This window comes from Protopterus annectens, chromosome 5.part0 (genome assembly GCF_019279795.1).
Source record: "Protopterus annectens isolate FY-2018-M chromosome 5.part0, PAN1.0, whole genome shotgun sequence".
NCBI lineage: Eukaryota > Metazoa > Chordata > Ceratodontiformes > Protopteridae > Protopterus > Protopterus annectens.
Genome location: NC_056735.1, coordinates 1,175,974,688 through 1,175,998,128, shown reverse-complemented (window position 1 = coordinate 1,175,998,128; position 23,441 = coordinate 1,175,974,688). Strand labels below are relative to the sequence as shown.

The following is a 23,441-nucleotide window of genomic DNA, read 5'->3' as shown; positions in this document are numbered from 1 at the left end:
GAATATCTAGACGTATATCTTAATAAGGATTATATTAACAGCAGATTTACGTCTAAAATTTATAGAAAGGAAACTTACTCCAATAAATTCCTACATTATACCAGTTGCCACCCATTACACCAGAAAAAATCTATTATTAAAGGTCAAATGGTGAGGGCAGCAAGGATGATCACAAATGAAAATGAATTTTTGGAAGAATGTAAGGTGCTTCAAAACTTTTTTCTCCAAAGGGGATACCCAAAGAATTACATCCAAGAAATTTCTTTGGAGGTACAATCTAAAAGAATAAGAGGAGAATATTTACCTCTTTTAGGAATACCACAAATAAATGGAATTGATACAGAGTCTGTTTCAAATTGTGAAGTAAAGATAAATTATTCTTGCAGTTTGATTACAACTTTCAACTTGGATTCCACGGATATTAAAAATATTGTTCTAAAAAACTGGGAATTGCTCTCCTCTGATAGCCATCTGAGAAGTTTAGTACCAGAAAAACCTAAAATAATATATAAGAGAGGGACTAATTTAAAAGAAATCCTACAAATAAAAAATCTTAAAGTTTTTACTAATGCAGGGATGGCGAAATGTGGAAGTTGCAACTTCTGTAAGTTTATAGAAGAGGGCTGCACATTCACGATTAATGGAACAACTTACAAAATCAGGAATAAATTTAATTGTAATAGCAAACAAGTGGTCTATAAAGCAAAATGCGTGAGGTGTGCAGCCTTCTATATAGGCAAAACAGATAGGAAACTACGCGATAGGATATATGAACATAACTATTGTATTAGTAGACATAAGATGGAAAATGCACTAGCTAGACATTGCTTAGAAAATGAAGGTCATAGCTTTAAATTTAAAGTTATAGAGCAAATAAATGAAGATCCAAGAAGTAATTATGAACCTTTAAAATTGGAAAGAAAGGAACTAGTTTGGCAGTTAAGAACTAGTGCAAACAAATACCCAGGAATTAATGAAATGTCCTCCATTAAATGTGTGTTGAGGTTAAAAAACATGGAGAGATGATTTGTTGATATCGACTATAAAGATAGTTTTATGATGCAATTCCACTATGCTGCTTTATTTAATTAGTAGTTTTAACAATAATTTTATAAATGGAGACATGAATTTGGATGTGAATATCGATAGATATTCCACATCAATTATTAATTATTAGATATTAAATATTAAACATTAATTATTAATTTTTTATGTATTCTTAAATAGGAATAGATTACATTAATTTATACTAATAGATTATTTATATTATTACCCTGGTAGCATTTTTAACATTTAGAACATATAGGTCGTTAAAGAATAACTAGTAGTTACTAGTATCTGATTTTAATTCAGGTAAAAATTTGATTTTTAATTCAGGTAAAATACTGATGTCTATAACACATAGGTGTTTAAAATGAACAATGTAAATGATTGCTTTTAAATTTAAGTGGTTTATTTATATGAATTTTATAATTATAAAATTTAATTTATCTGTATTTTTTAACAATGAGAAGTTCTTGGTGCACTCATTAATGTTATTTACACTCTATACATATAGAAATTAGATTGGTGTAATGTATTTATTTTCTTATTTACTCGCTGTTAAATAACCATGTTATTATATATTTCAATTGTGCATTAACACATATATATATATTTTTCTTGTGAGTATTTTGCATGAGTAATTTTAGCGTTTGTTTATTGCTATTAATTAATTAGAACATGGTGGTTAACACAGTATAAAAGGAGTAAATAGTAGTCCGTTATTGTCTTCTGAGGAAGTTGTGCATCATTGTGCGACGAAAAGTGTATTTTATTTTAGCACTTAAAGCTTTTTTATAATAAACGGAAGTTTTTGATTTTCTGCCTTAAGGGATTTATTATACCAAGCGGAGTACTTTGGTTTACTAAGTGCTTACTATCACTTATTTGTGAATTACGGCATATATCCTGAAACGCTGCTTCTTGGTTATCTGGTTACGCTCGCAAGTTTGTCTTTTTTGTGAATCCAGTACCGGATGTGTAGTTCTTTGCCTGTTCTCTATTATACTTTCAGTGCCTTATGCAAGGACTTTCTGGATGTGTTCTGCTTCTACTTGAACTCCTTTACCGTATGCATATTCATATTCATAGAACATTTCATATCCATACACTATTACTATTAGTTCTTTTTCTGTGCACGCATATAGACTACACCAAATTGAAAATATAGATCAACATGTGTTGTATTGTAAAACCATAAAATACAAATACACTACATAAGACCATCAAAATGACGTGTATTAGCATTTATTTAGTGTTTTCATTTTCAAATATAAAAGACTTTCTCCAAATAATAACAAAACTGCCAATTAAATCTTGTTTTCTGTAACACACTATTTTATTCAGTGGCAGATTTTATAATTGTGCTCTAGTATTAAATTACCATGTTATGATAAAAATACTAAAGTTGAAAACTGTTTGATTAACTTATAGATTTTCAATATATTAATCGTATATACATAAATAAGCATTTCTATTGGTGTGGTGGATCACATGGTATACATGTGGGATTTATAAAGTTGCTAATTATTATTTTAATTATTCTGATTAAGTATTTTACATATCAAGACAAAAGTACTGAATACATTTAATACATTAGCACTGCTGGTCCTTTGTGACATCTGCCTCAGCACATATCTTTTGAACCTTTGCAAATGCTCTTGATATACAAAAATGTGTTGATTCTGTTGTAGGATCACAGCTCCTACACTGTTTTGAATGGCATATATTTGCAGTACAGATGGCTTATTCATATTGTAGTATTTTAATTCTGGAAGTATCTGTAATCACCTTATTGAACAATATTTTTATGTTCATATTCCAAGCCTACATCTTACTGTGACAGCTTTCATGAAGGCATATTTAGACATATAGGTGAGGCATAAGCTTGTTTACCTTCTCAGTTTGGTATTTGCATATCTTGCTCTGATTTTTCAGTGTCAGGCTTTATTAGCTCTGAAGTCAATATTTGATCTATGTATTTCAAATGTGTCAATTATATTTTACATTTGATCTTGTTTAATTTCATATGATGCTACCTTGATATGTTCACCAACTATATTAATCTCCTGTAATGATTTTCTCATGTCTAACTTTACCATTATTTATTTTTATAATACCTTTTGTACCTTTTACTAACCATATACTAACTATTTGAAATACTTCTTGAACTGATGAAATTTCAAAAAGAAGTCTAAAGAATATATGCCAGCTGTAATGGTGTGTTAAACATAAACAGTTATGATATAAGAATAAAAAGGACGCTGATGGCTGTAGACTCCAAAAAAGGCCTTTACTAGTGCAAAACACAAGCGCTTTCACAAACGCGCTTCCTCAGGTGTACTTAAAGCACTATTAAAACACACATTTTATACCAAAATACAAATCACATGACCAAAACCTATAACTATAAAACATAAAATATATAAGAAATATATATACAAAATACTAATACAAAAATATGCCTGCATTTAATACATATAAAATACTGAATCATATAAAAAACAACATATTAAATATTCAAAAAATCATCTTTTCAACGGCCTCCTCTTCAGCCTAGGTCTTAAAGGAATACACTCATTAAGACCATGCCCCTCAGTACTTCTCAATTTGGTGATCCATATAGCTTCTAAATTCTCAGTCCTATTATATATGTCACCCTGTCTAGGACTCTCATATAATAAACTGATGACTCTAAAGCTAAATACATGTGACATATCTGTACTAGCAACATGCTTAGCAAGTGCATTAGTGCTACTGCACTTCCTGATGTTATAAACATGTTCCCTGATGCGTTCTCTAAGATGTCTATCTGTCTTACCAGCATAAAATTTGGCACAGACCCTGCAGCTAGCAAGGTAAATAACATGTTTACTATTACAAGTAGCGGAAACACGAAAGATGTAATCCTTGCCCTGATCAGGGTGACAAAATACCGAACCACTATCTATATAGCTACACCGATTGCATGACCCACATTGAGAAGTACCAGTACATTCTCTATCCAACCTAACATCCTTTGGATAACAAAGTCTCCTTTTAATAGATTTATCATTCCTAAAACTAATCCTGGGGACATGATCAACTATACCAGCTATAGCACTGTCCGTCAATAAAACCTGCCAATGTTTCTTAATGATATCAATATATCTATTCACATCAGCTGTATATTTCAAAGACACTCTCAAATTGGTCTGTTGGGGACCTCTCTCCAACTGTTCTGGGGGTTGTCTCTTCATAGAAAAATAAGGATTAGCTTGTTCACCCGCTTATACACAGCTCTAGGTATTTGTTCAGCTAAAGTCCTATCATCATAACCTCGCTCTCTCAGATAACTGGTCACCTTATCCACCTCACACTTAAAATCTACCTCCCTGACACTAAGTCTAGAGGCCCTCATAACTTGGTTGGTGACAATGTTCTTAAAAATATGAGGCGGATGTGCACTGCTGTTAGTTGATCATGTCCCCAGGATTAGTTTTAGGAATGATAAATCTATTAAAAGGAGACTTTGTTATCCAAAGGATGTTAGGTTGGATAGAGAATGTACTGGTACTTCTCAATGTGGGTCATGCAATCAGTGTAGCTATATAGATAGTGGTTCGGTATTTTGTCACCCTGATCAGGGCAAGGATTACATCTTCCGTGTTTCTGCTACATGTGATAGTAAACATGTTATTTACCTTGCTAGCTGCAGGGTCTGTGCCAAATTTTATGCTGGTAAGACAGATAGACATCTTAGAGAATGCATCAGGGAACATGTTTATAACATCAGGAAGTGCAGTAGCACTAATGCACTTGCTAAGCATGTTGCTAGTACAGATGTGTCACATGTATTTAGCTTTAGAGTCATCAGTATATTATATGAGAGTCCTAGACAGGGTGACATATATAATAGGACTGAGAATTTAGAAGCTATATGGATCATCAAATTGAGAAGTACTGAGGGGCATGGTCTTAATGAGTGTATTCCTTTAAGACCTAGGCTGAAGAGGAGGCCGTTAAAAAGATGATTTTTTGAATATTTAATATGTTGTTTTTTATATGATTCAGTATTTTATATGTATTAAATGCAGGCATATTTTTGTATTAGTATTTTGTATATATAGTTCTTATATATTTTATGATTTATAGTTATAGGTTTTGGTCATGTGATTTGTATTTTGGTATAAAAGGTGTGTTTTAATATTGCTTTAAGTACACCTGAGGAAGCTCGTTTGTGAAAGCGCTTGTGTTTTGCACTAGTAAAGGCCTTTTTTGGAGTCTACAGCCATCAGCGTCCTTTTTATTCTTATAACATAGACATTTTTTCAGAGACGTTTGGTGTGGTTTTTGCTGGCAGCAGTTGTTTGTAGCATAAACAGTTATGAGCTTTCTTTATCTAACTTTAGCTGCAATCCCCCAATTTTCATCTAGTTCTAAAAAGAACTTGAGATCCTACATTATTGAGACATCTTATTTAACAGTAAATAACAAGTCGTGTTTTTTTAATCACATTATTGAGATCTTACAGATCAATACAGAATCTAATGTTGCCTTGCCTTACAACATCAGCTATACTGTTTACTCATCTATTGGTTGTAATTGCTTCTTAATGACACCCAACTTTTTTTCACTTCAGTTTTTGCTTTGTACTACTCATGAAAGTTGCTAGTATAGCATAGGTGCATGGATCACTGGCATTGCATCAGAATCTATTTGTATAGGCTGATCTTCTAGCAAACTTTGTAAGTCCATAAATAAATGAGCATAGCTATAGAGGATATTACTGCTGTGGATCTGCACAGTATTCAAGATATGGTTACAACTGTTTTACCATTGCTAAAACAAGCAGGTCCATCACAGGATGAGGGTGACAATAAGGCTAAGATCACGAACAGTTGTAAAGGAAGCCGTTTATTGCAAACACACTGACTGAGCGCTTTCACCAGATAAACTGGTATCATCAGAGTCTTACAAAATGATTACACCCAGCATACTCTTTTATATCATCATTAACACCAATTATTCAATTATTAATTCCTAAATGAATTACATCTCTTAAAGAATACATTGAAACTAGGAAAAAACACACTTAGTATAAAAAATATATATACAACTATAAAAAATATGTATATACATGTGTAAAGTGAATATCAACCAAAACTTCTGAACTAACCTAATTCATAAACATATACATAAAAAATGTTACCTAAAATATGTAATGCAAATTACTAAGATATATAAATGCAATTTACTAATATATAATTTAAACTTCTACTATAACCTACATAAAAAATATATAAATGAATTCAATCGTGTAATGAATTGTGTATTTACAATTAATGTATAATGGATGTATGATAGGCATTGATTTAGTCATTAATGATTCACACTTTAAATTGTTCAGTAAGGGTGAAAAATTTGTGCCAAGTTTCAATATTGACACAATGTAGTTATTAAAAAGTTTTAAGTTATTTGTGAGGGAAATTAACTTGAAACTTTATTTTCACTCATCTGGTTCTGGTAGTAATACCCAAGATGGAGTATCTCAAGTTAATGTACTTCGAAGGAAAAGTACTTTTGTGCCACCTCCAAACAAGGAGATTAGTATTTTTGAAAAAATGGTTGAATATAAATTGAGGAGAATGTGTTTGCAAAGGGCTACTTATGTTGACAATTTGACTAACGATGAAAGGACCGTACTTAAAGAATTTACATCAACAGGCCAATTTAGATGCATGAGGCCGGATAAGGGTGGGGGGATGGTCATCATGCACAACATAGATTATGTTGGTCAAATAATGAAGATTTTGAATGATGACAACACCTATGGTAGAGTATCTGTTCATGAGATTAATTTGGCGTACCAGAGAATTGACTTATATTTGCTAGATGCTTTATATCAAGGAACCATCAATGAAGCTGATTTTCATTTTTTAGCAGTGAAGTTCCCTAATATGCCAAAACTTTTTGGTATACCCAAGATTCATAAGGGAGCTGAATGTTTACAGTTTCGTCCTATCATTTCAGCCAAAGGTTCTAAGACTGAACCTTTAGCTGCTTTTGTTGATTATTATTGTAAAAAAGCTTTAATGGATGCTGAACATATATTGAAAGACTCATGGCACTGTTTAGAAAGATTGAATTCGGTTGATTTTTCAAAATTGGGTAATTTTGGTTTTCTGACAATTGATGTCATTAATTTGTTTTCTGTCATTCCTCATCAAGAGGGCCTAGAATTGTTTTATGACAGTTTACATTCTAGTAAGAGTTTTGACTCTGAGAAATTGGAAATTTGTCATGGGCTTATGGAACTGGTGCTTAACAATAACTTCTTCATTTTTGAAGGGGAAAGGTATAAACAGATAACTGGGGTAGTAATGGGTGCCAAGTGTGCCCCGGTTTATGCTAATTTGGTTCTGTTGGCCTGGGAAAAAGAAAAAATTCCCAATTCTAGGTTTGACAAAAACATATTATTGTATAATAGATTTCTTGATGACCTACTTATTTTATGGAAGGGTGATGACGTCAGTGTCAGGAAATTTATTGATTATCTAAACAATTGTTCTGTTTTTTTAAAATTCACATACAATTGGAGTTGTGATCATGCCAATTATTTAGACATCAAGATTTCCAAGAATGAAACGGGGTTTCTAAGTAGTATTTATAGGAAACCTAGTTATGCCAATTCTATGTTGCACTACACTAGTTGCCATCCGATGCATCAGTGGAGAGGCTTGGTTAAAGGCCAGATGGTTCGTCTTTCTAGGCTGATCAGTGACGGTGAGGAGTTTAAAAATGAGATGTATACACTGATTGGTTTATTTTTGGAGAGGGGCTATCCATTGACACTTCTGATTAAAATCAAAAAAGAAGTGTATAAGAAAAGGAGAAGTAAATATGTCCCGATTTTGAAAACAAGGGGTATGTGTTCAGCCATTACTAAGTCTAACAGTGAAGAAAATAATATTGGTATGGACAAGACTGGTCCCAAGTTTGTTTTGAAATATAATGATTGCTCTTTGGAAATTTGTGTAAATTTAAAGAGTTTATGGGACTACTTTTTGAGTGAAGGTTTAAAAGCAATTTTGGGTGATGCCCCAGTGATTGTGTTTAGTAGGGGAAACAATCTGAAGGATATTTTGGAGAGGAAATATGATGTATCTATGAGATCACAAATGAGCAGATGTGGCTGTTGTAAATGGTGTAGATACATAGCAGAAGGTTCTAATCTCACAGTGGTAGGGTATGGGCGTACAATTGCATGTCCTGGACGTTGTAATTGTGTTACAAATAATTGTGTTTATGTAGCTTCTTGCATAACATGCGATGCATTTTATGTAAGAAAGACTACGAGATGTTTGAAGGAGAGAATTAGGGAACACTGTGGTTCTATTAGAAGAAAGGATGACCACAATGCCCTTTTTTTACACGCCAGGACTTGCCAATTCAAAAAGTTTTTGTTTTTTGTAGTGGACAGGATAAAACCTAATAGTTATGGTGATGTCAATAATCTTGTAGCCCTTCGGGAGATGGAATAGCAGATTAGGTTAAATGCTACAAAATTTCCAGGGATCAACGAAAGTATATCTTTAAAACCCCTGTTAAAGTACAGAGCCAATTACATTTAGGTTTGAATCATGGTAGAGACTTATATGATGGTTGTAGTTTATTAATGATGAATTTACTATTTTGTGTTTATTCATGCCTATCATACATCCATTATACATTAATTGTAAATACACAATTCATTACACTATTGAATTAATTTATATATTTTTATGTAGGTTATAGTAGAAGTTTAAATTATATATTAGTAAATTGCATTTATATATCTTAGTAATTTGCATTACATATTTTAGGTAACATTTTTTATGTATATGTTTATGAATTAGGTTAGTTCAGAAGTTTTGGTTGATATTCACTTTACACATGTATATACATATTTTTTATAATTGTATATATATTTTTTATACTAAGTGTGTTTTTTCCTAGTTTAAATGTATTCTTTAAGAGATGTAATTCATTTAGGAATTAATAATTGAATAATTGGTGTTAATGATGATATAAAAGAGTATGCTGGGTGTAATCATTTTGTAAGACTCTGATGATACCAGTTTATCTGGTGAAAGCGCTCAGTCAGTGTGTTTGCAATAAACGGCTTCCTTTACAACTGTTCGTGATCTTAGCCTTATTGTCACCCTCATCCTGTGGTGGACCTGCTTGTTTTTTCAATTGTTGTGGATTCCTTGTTTGGAGTCTGTTTTTGTTTTTTGTTTTACCATTGCTGCACATGCTCTTTGTATTTATATTATGAATTTGTTTTACCATTCCTGGTTTCTCACACATAAACAATCAAAATATTATGAAAAGTTACTTTGTTTACTTCTATAGTTTGAAAGGCCATATTATAAATCATATTTTTATTATAGTGGCTTTACTTGATGCCGGGAATATAGGTTCATAGGTTCATAGGTAGGTACTAGGCTGTCTGCCCGAAGGCATTTATAAGCCTAGCCAGAATGTGTTGGCTTTCGCCGTCCCCTTAGATTAGTTCCCTGTGCCTCTGTGCAGCACAGCCACTGAAGTGATCCCCGAGGTAAACTTTCTATGTCTACAATGTGCATGTAGTTCCTTTTTAAATGGCGTTCAGCCCTGGTCTTTTAGAAGATCTTCAGAGAAAAATATTACTCTCTATTCCTGTCCAAGTCTGAATCCAGCATGTTGTTCATTAATTCCCAGAACTTGTTACAACAGTCTGACTTAAATTCTTGTCTCACTCCCTCTAAAACATTTTTTACTTCAGTTTATCAACTCTTTTCATTTTCCTAGTCCCAACAAACAAGTCATTTTCATGTTCAACTTTAACAATACAATTTCTTTGTAACATAGATCTTTCCCTTGCATATTTTTGCAATATGTTTTTCCACCACAAATTCCACAGAACTGATCATAAGCAGGACAGTGCTTCCTTTTCACGCTTAATGCTACATGTGAAAAAAAAAGAAAAGGAAGTCCTTTCTGTGTAAGTTTTGAATTTCTAATTGCTGCTATTCTCATTCTCCTACTCAAGAAAGCAGAATTAAACAAGTTGAAGGCTTTTTCTTCTGCAACATGCAAAAATGTGGCACACAATTTTTATTTATCAGTCATTCCATTCACAGTGAGGAATAAATTGAATTTTTGGAGTCAAAGCTTCCAGTTTTCTGCTACTTTTCTTTGTGATGGTAACATTTGTGGTATTTACAATTAACAGCATTTTACACTATAAATTAGACTTCTGTACTTCCAAACATATAAGTTTTTAAATAATATACTTTGTGCACTTCTACAGATGCATTTCTCTACTCTTTTTCTGTGTAATGTATAGTTGTTTGTCAGAATGCTCTGGAAATAACAGACACTGTGGATAAACGTCTAATCTCCATGAGGTGTTTAGTCAGACGGAGTTTGTACAAATGACATGCACTTCTGTGTAACAAGGCATATTTAAAATATGCATCCTTATATTAAGAATGCCTACCTTTGTTCAGCTGGTGCAAGGAATGTAGCCATGTCCAAAAAATGTGAAGCCAATCTGGCTTATTAAAGTTAGATCTAATGTATGGAGCTTAGAATGTACAGGAGTGAGAAGTTCTAGTACAGAAGATGGCAGGCTGACTTTAAGACTGAAAGAACCAATGTACTGACTTATGTTTGGGGAAATGCTGATCACATGAAAAAGATAAAGTACTTACTAAACTGAGTGGTTGGATGAGAGATCACTGCATTGTTCTTATTTATTTAATGAAAATAACATTTATGCCAGAAAAAGCCAGTAAAGCCTTATTTGAAAAATGAAGGCATTCTTGCAGTTTGTACTCCTTGCAGAATCAAATGTCAATCAAATTTTCTGGTCTGTTTTATGAAAGAGATCATATGAGGCCTGGCTAGGAGACAACAGAGCACCAGTACTGTCTCTCCTTCCCACTTCCTCCCTCTCACTTTTTTCTCCTTATTTTAGTATAACAGTGAGATTGTTAAACTGTAGAAAAGGGGCGAATGTAAGCTAACATGATGTTTCTAATAAGTGGCAGTTATATCTCTTAGGATATCTGCTGCTTAGCTTTTATTGTTATAATTAGAACACTTAGATACTCTCTGAGCAGACAGTAAGTTTCATTTCTTGTGGTTTTGTCCAGCCACCATTAATACATTTTACAAATGGTAGTACTTTCATAGTTCATTGCTCACCAAGATATCAAACTGCAGCACTTGCTGTTACATAGTGGTTTTTTTGTACATTACTCTAATTGTACTGTCTACCTTTTGGTGTTTTGCCACATAATCACCATAAGGAGTTAGACTTCTCCAGGATTTCAGCCCCATAATGTTACATAGTTCTATTATGGCCTATAATCTTGCTACTGTCTGTGCTAAAAACATTTTTTTCCATACGGGGTACTATGAGTGGGAACTAATATGAGTATTTTAACCATTTTTAATAATTAAAATGAACTTGAAATTTGATGATCGAAATAAAATTTTGTATGTTGCATTTTTTTGTTTGAAGGTTTGCCCCCACACATCCACTATGCAGCAGCAGACCTCCTACACATCCCCTTGTCCCTATAACTAATTTAAGGTCACAAAATTTCAGCGAAACTCAAGCAGTTTATGAAAGTCTAACTTTATCAGACAGTGCTTATCAAATAGTCTTCAAAATAAAGACTGTGTTTGAGACAAGATACTTGCTCTAAGTATTTATGATGGGATCACTCTGGCAATCAGTCACACATTTTTGTACATTTATTTTTACTGTGGTGATACAGTTTCTTCCATATAACAAATGATGCTGTTTGGGAAAATGTTTGAAATAAGCAGTCCCCTTTGAAAAACTCTTGTTCAGAATAACAGTCCTGTTGTCTTTGTGCTTACTGTGGGCATTTTGTTTTCTACTACAGGTTCCGGAAGGCAAGGTTGTTGTCCTCTTATTCCGTGTACTGGACCTTGAAAGTGATACCCTGTGCAGATATGATTATGTGGATGTATACAGTGGACACACAAATGGCCAGCGACTTGGCAGATTCTGTGGCACCTTTAGGCCTGGTGCCCTTATCTCCAATACCAATAAGATGTTAGTACAGATGGTATCAGATGCCAACACTGCAGGAAATGGCTTTATTGCATCTTTTTCAGCAGCAGACTCAAATAACAGAGGTAAATGATTTTGTACATTTATGAAGCATTTCATAGAATCAAGCTTATTACTCCAATGGAAGTTCTCTGATTATTTATTTTATGTATTTGATTAGTTTACTGATGAAAAAAGTAAGGTTTATTTTCATCAATGCAGGTTTTCATTTTCTTCTTATATCTTGATGGCAACAAACAGTTTCAGGTTTACCAAAAGCCAAGCATCTCATAAACAGTGGTATGCAGTGCATACCTGAGTGTAATAAGGATGTGAAGGGTCTCAGACTTGAACATTTGCAATCAGTGTGCATAGCAACATGTGCAGCAATGTAGCAAAGAATTATGCAGCAAGATCAGAGGAAAGCCCGGTATAAGAAAATATATCTTGTATACCATTACTTACTTAGTACAGTTGTAGATAAGGAGCAAGTACAAAAGACAATAGGTATACACACACCTGGATGCTCAATTCCAGTGCAGAAGTCCAATAGACAGCTGTAGTTATGGCCACAGGTTACAGTGGACCACAATGTCTACAGCACCATGGCTAGACAGTGCATGGCCATGTGTTAATATGCATACAGAATGCAGTATGCAGACACATTCCAGGCATCCCATAAACTGTAATGGACACTAGGAAGAAGCATGCGGCAGTCCCAAGGTAAGACAGCCTGAGTGACAACAGGTCCTGGCAACAGTACAGTCAGAGCTGACACCAGCACACAAAAGAGGTGTAAATACAAAACTAGAAGCTGTATGTACAACATCACACATGATAAGAGGGTGCCAAGGTCAACTCAGTGTCAATCATACTGCCACAACATGAGGGAAAGACAGACACACAGCCATGGACTCTGTGAAGCAATACACCCCACATAGATCACAATAAAAAGTGTGAGCAACAAATGCAGAAAAAATAAAAGCCCCCATCAGTGGCTCCAGAAACATAGTTTGTGAAGCTAGCATCACATATTTAAAGAATATATATATCTTTATTAACAGAAGGGGTTTATATCATCTGGATTCCTGATCTCTCTTAGCACATTACCTCATACAGAAGCAACTGAAAGATGGCATGGCATGTAGGTTTCATTTTCCACACAGTGTATCCACTGTTTATACCTAATGTAACACAAAATGCACAGAGATGGTGTAGAGTACACAGCTAAGTATTCACCAGTGCCTCACATGTGCAATATCTACATTTGTAGCTGATGTTAGAACACAGCCAATGGCAAAACTGGGTCAAAACTATGTATAACCACATGCAGAATAGAATGTATGGTCCTCAACTGAGTAGCACATAAGTGGGACCTGTGGGCCGAGTATATATGCAGAGGTTGGGAAGTTAGCCCTTATTCTGCTGTAGTGCAATCCAGAGTTATTATATATAATTAGGAGAGGAGGGTGTGCCCCCTACATGGATGGTGCAGGGGGGCTTGCCCCCTGCAAAAACAACCATTTTTTCCTTTTTGAGTTTGACCTTCTCACTGTCTGTGTTAAGACACTCTACATTTAGGAAGTGGATCTAATGTCTTGAATCCCATTTGAAACACTGCAAATACAGTAATGTCAGCCCTACAGCATATGTACCCACTGTCCCCTGGCTGCAGATCCTGGTGACTGGGCTGCAATGCCACTGGTTTTCCATAACGGCTTAGGATCTGTAAAGCTGCAGAATTGTGGTGTGCATGCTACATACGATGTGGGACTTATGGGCATGCTACATAACGTGTGGCACTGGTGACCAAACTGCACTGGTGACTATACTACATACCATGTGGTACAATGACCTCATGATGCATGCAGTTGATGGCCTTCCTCTTCTACTTAGCATAAGAACTGTAGTCATTTTTGGCCAATGATAGGAAGGTGTTGACACTGGATCCCACTGTAGATGATAGCAGTGCTGGCAATATGGGCTACCCTATGGTTATTACACTGTCATTATCTTTCCTTCAAGTGCTTAGTGCCAGCGGGATGTTTTGAGTGGTTCAGTATACATCCTACAAAGAGAATTGTCTCATTTCCCCCCTGTTGGGGATCAGGGATGTCTCTTCTGCTGTGTGCTACACCTAACTTGCTATTGCCTGTCAGGCATGTTTCATTATTTTATGGTTGTTACGAATACATTTTTTTGTGGCATATCCTCATAGAAGAACTCATCCGTGGCTGATGCATTGTCTCTAGCATGTAGGTTCATTATAGCTATATAATAGGATGATATACTGCCAGGTGTTCAGCTTTATTGTTCAGATTGTGCAATAATTTACAGTGTAACAGACCACATGGTTTACATTCTGGTATTATTTACAACTCTAACACATCAGTCTTAGAGAAACACACCATATGCAAAATTCAGCTTTGCAAAAGAATAAAAATGTTCTATATTTTTGAGGTAGAGATTTGCTGTACACATTCTTCTTCTCAGACACACACACACACACACACACACACACACACACACACACACACACACACACACACACACACATGCGAGTATGCACAGATACACATGCAAACACAAACACATTTATATCTATATAGGCACAGAGTTCAATGAGTCACAGGTCATTGAAAATGTGACATTGATAAACATGTTAATATTTTGGCATCATACACATTTAGTGATATGATATTATCACTGTCAGATTTTATTTGTTTGATTGTTTGCTTGTTTCTTTACCAAGTAGGTGGTCTGGTTACAAAGCTGCATTCACTCCATGACCCACTATCAAAACTATCTTATTTGATGAATCAAAAGTACTTCAGGTGTGTAGGAAGCTGCTGTTGTAATGCTGAGATAGGAATTATAAGATACACAATGGCTGACAGTTAGGTGACATGAATATTGTAATGTTGTGGGTACACTTTTACTTATCAAAGCAGAGGCTTGTGACACTGTACACACTGATTAGGGAGGAAATGAAAACAATGTATTTGTCTAAGGTGTAGACAGATGCATACACATATGATATTTTTCAGCCCTGTAAGACTGGTCACACCACCTAGTATAGCATCTTGGAAGCTGAGTATGATACACACAACTGTGGTAGGCACATCAACATGGTGGTGCTGATGATGTCACTGCAGGATATCTCTAGGTGGTAGAGTTGTAGTTGGGAGCATGCAGGGATATTTCAGTTCTCTTTCTCAAACATCATTTTGGCTAACCTTCTGCAGTGGCAACAGTGGAGGTGCAGAATGGCTACTGTGGGAGGTACATTATGTATGACGTTCTGGGATCAGATCCATAAATTCTGACCATTTGACAGCTGGAGATGTATTGGATAGTGCCTGTGCAATCACCACAGCATTGGACACCTGCTTCTGCCTTATAGTGACAAGTCTGGGATGCTGTGATCATTGCTGGTATTGCCAACATTTATGTTGGTAACATTCTTTTGGGAAGTCGTAGTCGCATTCTGCAGTGGTTCTGTGAGGCAGTAATTGTAGGCTGGGCGTTCAGGATATCCTTCAGATATTTGTACCTCTTACAAATGTTTTCAGAAATTATCCAGCTGTTGGGATGGCACAATATGAACAAAAAACTCTTGAGGCAAGAGATCTGCAGTCTCAGAGATGCCATATGAGAATTATTGCTTCAATAGGCATAACTGAACCCAGTGCAAAATACAGTGCTTTGCACCCCACTTATACCAGCATTACAAGGATTGGCAGACATAACCAACCAGTATATCAATTGCAAATGTTTACTATGGTCACACAAGTGATTTAGTTATGTGAGTATTTTGTCTCTCTTCCACCTTTCTGTTCTACTGAGCATGTAGGCTGCTTCTTGCATGCTAAGTGTAAGACATCTTCCCCAGAATAATATGTTGCACCAATTGCATGTGGTTCTAGGGCTGTGGCACTATCTTTTGGATCTAGGGGCTTACTATTGCAAGTGCCCTGACAGACCAGGTGCTAGTCTGTGACTGGTTCTTTCTATTAGATGGGTTTAGTGCTCGACCCATTTCATCTTCCTGATACCAGATGTTCTGCTTGGGACATGATAACCCCTTGCATTCTGCACTTGTATCTGTGGCACTTGCCTCATATTATCTGTGTAAATTCCATTTTGCACACCACACATTCCTGTTTGTGCTTGGATGCACACCATGAGCTTACATAAGGCACGCATGTGCAGCATGGACATGCTGAATCTCTCTGGGTACATGTCTGCCACTGTGGGTGGAGTATGTGCAGCATGGACATGCTGAATCTCTCTGGGTACATGTCTGCCACTGTGGGTGGAGCATGTGCAGCATGGACATGCTGAATCTCTCTGGGTACATGTCTGCCACTGTGGGTGGAGCATGTGCAGCATGGACATGCTGAATCTCTCTGGGTACATGTCTGCCACTGTGGGTGGAGCATGTGCAGCATGGACATGCTGAATCTCTCTGGAAACATGTCTGCCACTGTGGGTGGAGCATGTGCAGCATGGACATGATCAATCTCTCTGGGTACGTGTCTGCCACTGTGGGTGGAGCATGTGCAGCATGGACATGCTGAATCTCTCTGGGTACGTGTCTGCCACTGTGGGTGGAGCATGTGCAGCATGGACATGCTGAATCTCTCTGGGTACATGTCTGCCACTGTGGGTGGAGCATGTGCAGCATGGACATGCTGAATCTCTCTGGGTACATGTCTGCCACTGTGGGTGGCTTCATTATGTTTTAGAAGCTCTATTCCATATGCCAAAATGTATCTTGGAGGCTGTAGTCTTGACAGTGTCAAAGTGGTAATCAGCATTGTCATGGTGATGTTATGACATATGTGGCAGTTGATCAAGATACACCTGTAATATGCTCTTCTGAAAAAAAAAATCAGCATTTCAATAAACATGGTGATCAAACTATGATAATAATTATAACTTGCTTGCACAGTAAATAAATAAAACCGCAAAACCTACAATATTCATTTTAGAGGATATTACAGCTATACTTTATTAGCAACAAAAAAATCAGTAATTGCACTTCCAGTGGTGTAGAGAGATAAAGCTCTGTCTATAGTCCAACCAACCTGTGTTCAATTAAAAGCTTGGCTGACTGATGGAGCAGCAAGAAATGGATGGGTGTGCCATCCCATCCCAGGGAGATGGGTGGTTACATGGGCTCATCTCTCAGCAAGCCCTTCTGGATATAAAGGAGGTCATGCTGTGGGGCATTGCCCAAGAAAAGGAAGGGTGGTGGGCTTGACTGAGATGCTGCAGAGGCAAGATTAAATGCCACAGTCCCCCATTGTATGCTTGCCCCTCAGGTGCAACCACAAAGGCTGCAATGGGAGGGGTAGTAACAGGGTAGGCCTAAAGTAAAAATCTCAGCTGATGGTGGTGGCCAAGACTGCCAAGACTGCCTTAGGTTCCATGACCAGCAACAGCTACATTGGTGTTAGTTCAGGGGCACAGAGTAGGTGGCAGACCCTTTACAAATGTGGGTTACTGGGTAGGAAGGCTGCAGGATGATGAACTGGAGCAAAACGTGTTCAAAACCATTCAGTAATTACGAAATACAGAGACACACAATAGGACATTTTTATGTTCAGATTAGACAGCAGTATATATAGACGCTTCTGGTGTTCACTGATACCAAAGGTAGATTCCACCTGTGTTGTTTACTCTCCCTAATATGTACTCTGAGAATAAGGTAACATTGTAGAGTGGAAAAATTCAAGCCTACAAAAATAACAGCTAGTTTAAGATGGTTTAAAATGTTTTGTTGGCACGTTTTTGTGGAGCTATAAGTGACTTCTTGTTTTAAGTTTCATATCTGTGTTCCTTCGGCTATAACTATGAAACAGGTAAGCTGACTGCAAGACACATAAACTTAAATAGTGTATTCCATGTTTCAAAGCTGAATTGTATTTCAAAAATCTTCTTTACTTGCTCACAGAGCTTACTTGGAGTTTAAAGGGAAGCAATTCAGCTAAGAAGGTCATACTTTCTTGCAACTGCAATTATCTGAAGTCTGTGCAATTTCACCCAGAAGTATATGTGCAAAACTATAATGCTTGCTTTCCTACATCTACCAGCTCATGTTATATAAGAAATGCAGCTTATACATTAACACAGGTGTGAATATAGTTACAAAGGTAGGTCAAATATATGCATTATGTAAGAAAAACACATATAAATATATATTATAGCAGAACTCAGGCTGAATATATGCCGTCTGCTGAATGTATTGCAGCACCATCAGATTCATGGAGGTGCCCAAACAACATCTTCAGGTGTGCAAAGGCCTGCTCTGTTATGTTCCATGTGTAGTGATGCCTTCTTGTGTAAGCATATTCTCCAGCTGTTATGTTGGCTCTCAGACTGGTGTCAGCAAACATTACTCCAGGCATCTGTGGGATATTTGTTCACATGTTAATGCAGGGTGAAAACTGAACACATCCAAAGTATGAACCATATCTGTTACCTGTATACAAGCCCTTGATGTATGTTCTAGTCACACACCAGTCACTTGTTAATGGAGTTGTAACTATGTCTGTAAAGATATGAGTGGGTATCCCCTATGTATGGTGCTTGTGCAGTATCTGTTGAATCTATGGCACCTTTAATCCTGGGAATCTTTCCACAACATCACACCCTTCATTATCAATGTTCTTTCTAGAAGTAGTTCAGCTCACATTATATGCAATTCATTGAGCAAAGAGGAGTTTTTGGCCCTATCTAGCCTCAAAATAACCTATGTTTAGTTAACATTTCAGGACTTGGAGGAACAAGCTAGGAAGGGATGGGAGTAACTAACTGACACTGTTCTCCAATCTCAGAAGGAGCATGATTTTTGGGAGAATTTAACTGTACCAGTTTTGTCAGGAAGCTTAAAATTGTAGCATATGCAAATAGAAACTCTCACGAATTAAAGTGTGCCAAGGAATGCACATAGAGTCTAGCTGGAATCATATGGGAATGAAAGCATGCACTCATATTGGGCAGCACAGCACATCATTTCTGGCAAAGAGGGTCATATTAGGAACAATAAAAAAAAACTCCAAGCCCTGCTGGATGACAGCCACACTTTCCAGCTCTTACCACCTCTTCTTCTGACCTGAGAAGCTGGAAGTCTGGAAGAATGAATTGTGCAATATGGGACAGTGGCTTGATAGTCATGGGGAGCAGGGGGTGGGGATTATTATAAAATATTTTGCTCAAATGTCACAAAACCTGTTCATTAACAGTGACTTGCCAGCATTAATAAAGAAATGACACTTAAGATCTTATGGTGTTTTCAGTAATTTATTTTATAATCCAGGCTACAGTCCTTTACATATTTTGAAAAGCTGGTGCCAAGCTGTAATGGAGCCTCTCTGTTATACAGGTACTGCATCCGACATTGGCAAGTATCGAACCATCAGTCTCAACTGTATTCAGACTTATGGAGTAAGTAATAATTAAACTTAAAGTGAAGGATACAAAGAATTATGAGTTAATTTCAACCATGAAATGAATGACTTCTTGAGAGAGTCACCCCCTAGTCAAACCTCCTTGCATGCTCCCTTCAACATCTAGCACTTACATCTATCTGCTTAGTCCATGTATATATTGCCTCACAGTGGAAGTCATGCACAAAGCATATGTAAATGGATTGTAAAATATGCCAATCTGGTTGTGTTGCCAAGTAATTCTGCAAGAAGTGGGAATGCCCTAGACCAGAACCAGTAGGAAGGAATACAGAAACTTTGTTAATAGTTTATGGACCTGGTACTAAAAGCCCATAAAAATGGAGTTAATCAGGGCACAAGGGCTAGGGTGTGCCATTAGTAAGGAACATCCAGAATGGAAATTTTAAATAAATTAAGACAAGTCAGACAAGGGAATATAAATAACTGTAGAGAGTAAAAGTTACTTTGAAGTAAGGTATATATGTGTGTTAAGTCTGAGAAGCATATACAGTACAGAATGTTGATATTCAAAAAATTATACAAGTCCTTCTGTATATAAGTTGTGCAATGAAGAATGTAAAAAGCAACTCATTTCATTCGCTGTGCTTTATGGTTAACTCTTTGTATTAAAGGCTAGAGTGAAGTTATTAGATATGCTGTCATGTAGCTGATTATGTTATTTTTTTGTTTTGTTTTTTTATTATAGGTTAAGAAATGTGGTGCTCAGGTTCATGGATAATTTGTATGTTACAGTTGTTATTGTTGCATTTTTTATTAATAGGAAAGGAAAAGCCAGTCTCATTTGTGTGAAAGTCCAACATTCTTTCCTTTGCAGTTTTGTATCTCCTAAGTATTTTTAATGTTGATAATTCCAGTGTCTCATACATTAGAATAAAACTTTAAGTGGTCATTTTCATGAAAGACTACATTTTAATGGTGTTTGCTTATGTGTATGTATGTTTCTGTGTGTGCATTTGTCTGTCTTTGCCTGTCTACTTCAGGATAATAGTACTACTAATTAAATGGCTTTCTTTACATCTACAGATTTAAACTAGATGAAGGGTAACATAGATAAAATAAAAGATTGAACCTTCTACTAGACAAAACCTTGTAAAAAACATTTTTCCAGGGGGCAAATCTTATTGCATTGCCTCCATGTAGAGGGGTTCACTTCCCTTAATTCCTTACTTAAATTGAATAATTGCACAGTCACACAAGTGCAGACCCACTTCCTGTGCACAAGCAAGCATTTCAAAGGAGTGATTTGCTGTGGGAAACAGTGATAATTGAGTTAAATATATATATGAAGATAAATCATCAGTTTGAAACCTCATCAGGTTAACACTTGACAAAGAATAAGGTAATTAATAAAACGTGCTGCCTTGTATGCTTCATAGCAGGTCCATCACTTCCCCTAAAAGAAATGGCATCTTGTTCACGTTAAACTCTAAAGAAATAACTTATAAAGTCATCTGGTACCATAATGTGGAGTTAGGATGTTTCTTTGTATGTGCTAGCCAGGAACCCATTTGGAGTTGCTGAGTATGTCATGCCAGTACTGTATTTTAGTCTTGACAAATTTTCACACTGCAGAACCCCTCTGCTTTCCATGCTCACTAGACATTGTAAGTCCATGCCACTCTGATGGTCATTTTCCTACTATTTTGTTTTCTACAACTTCTAAGCTATTTTTTCTTCATTCATTTAATTTTTTTTTTCTTTCAATCATATGAAGTCAGAAAGTTGAATCATTTGTCCAATTCATTTTATTAGGCTGCATGTGTGGCTGGTGATCCTTCATCCAGTAGCAGGTCAGCCACCTAGGTACTAGATATAGTAAAATTTTTCTTCCAACTAGATACTACTTGTGTTAATCTTCAAACATATGCACATCTCCTTCCAGCTTTATTGATATTAAGACAGATTTCATAAAGAGAAATTAATTTGCTGTTTAATTGAATAATTAGTGAATACTAACTCTTCTTTACATAGACAAAATAAGTGTAGGAAAAATAATCTTGTATACTTTATATAGTTTGTCCACGAGGCCTTATGTTTCTAATCCTTTATCTAACAATGAAGTCATATAACTTTTAATTATCATAGTCACATAACTGGGAGTTTAAATGGATGTGTATAATGCATTCTTTCTACATTTTCTTTTCTTAGAACGTTTTCTTAATCCAAACATTTATTAGTTTTTGGAAGCAATTGCCTCAGATCTTCTTTTTTGTGGAATTACAAATATATAACATCGACAAAGCATAGATATTACTATCAAATGCTACAACAGAATATTCATAGGATAATTATGAATAACCAGCAAGCAATTCATATAACTACAAAGTTATTAATCTGTACAGCTTGTGTCGTTATACATAAAGGTATATTGGTATCACTGTTTAAGCACTGAAGGTTCGTCAAGCAAAATTGTCCATAAATTTGTATTATTCTCAATGTTTTCCTTTATGTATTTGTTAATCTAAGTCTTTTGCATAAATTTAGTGAGAAATTCAGCCATTCCTTGTATGACATGATCTGTCTTTCTAGTTATGTCTGATATAGTATCTCACCAACAAAAATAAATTAGTTTCTCTAGTTAAAAGTTGACTCCATAGGAACATTCAAAATGAAAACATTTCCATCCTTTATTATCAGAAATCTAGTTTAGGCTGATTACTCTTTTCAAATCAAAAGACTGCATAATAATTTAGCAGAATAACATCCCCATGTGATATGATTTAAATCCCTGGCCTCATTATAGCTGAATTAGTATAATGGAGATATTCTGAAGAAAAAAATGTCACGTTTATTTGGGTCTGACACCCATTATGGATTATTATGATTTGAGTATAAATGAGTTTAGGTATAGGCACTCATTTATGTCTAGCAGTCTATAGCTTGTAATATTGACTTGACTACTTCCTACTTCTAAATAATTAAGCCCAGTATTTAGGCTTAGTCACATTCTGGGGTGTATTAAATGTTAAGATTAGCGTGTATAATACTGATATACTAGTTAATTTGGACACATTTTTAATGTCAAACCGTCTTGTAATTATAATCCTGTTTATGTTTATATTTCCCCAAAGATATTCTTATCATGTGTATAAAAAACTGAGTGTTTCTTCTATAACTTCATATTTTGCAGGATTTGATTTGCCTTCCCAGTTTTGCTTTCTGTCACAGAGTCTGACATTGTCATGTTACAATAAGGTGTAAAGAAGACAAACGCAGGGATTCAGATATGTGTGCACAGTGATGCATGGGGAGCAGCAGTGCTCATTGCATATTCATGCCACGCACTGTGTTTAAATGTAAATAAGTAAGGTTTCGTGGTTGGCAACAGTGTTGTCAGCCAGAAAACCGAGTAAGAGAACACGCATAGCAATTGTGTTTAAGTCAGAGCACTGAAGGCCCACAGTTTTGTGCAGAATGCCAAAGTGATCACCAGTGCTTAACAGATGCTAGTTCATAGCTTTCATTCTCTTAGTGAAAGATATCTGCACAAAGGACAACATAATTGGGGGACAATGACCCAGAAAGAGGGGCAGATATGACATATTTGCTCTTTAGAAATGTGCTAGAATAACAAGGGGTTTGTGTTAAGATACATTTTCTGAAGGATTTGAAGTCTGAAACTCAAATTTATGTAATTAATGAGTTACATCAGTCCTGAGATCATCCCAGTGATATGGCAGAAAACTACAAATTTGCTGAGGAATGCACCAAAAGATATATAAGGCAAAATCTGTACATTCTGTAAAAATCTGGATAGTTGATAGGTATGAATGTTAACAATATAGTTCAAACACAGTACAGGACAGTTTATCTACAGTCCAGAGTATTGT

The 23,441-nt window shown here is 35.8% G+C and overlaps 1 protein-coding gene across 1 annotated transcript in view; it reads left to right on the top strand.

The window, feature by feature from the left end:
* The window catches only part of PCOLCE2 (procollagen C-endopeptidase enhancer 2), an 815,974-nt gene that overhangs the window by 433,076 nt on the left and 359,457 nt on the right, over positions 1–23,441 (top strand). Inside the window, exon 3 of the mRNA XM_044071023.1 lies at positions 11,967–12,222. Coding sequence (XP_043926958.1) covers positions 11,967–12,222 — 256 coding nt within the window. The remainder of the gene's footprint in view (positions 1–11,966; positions 12,223–23,441) is intronic.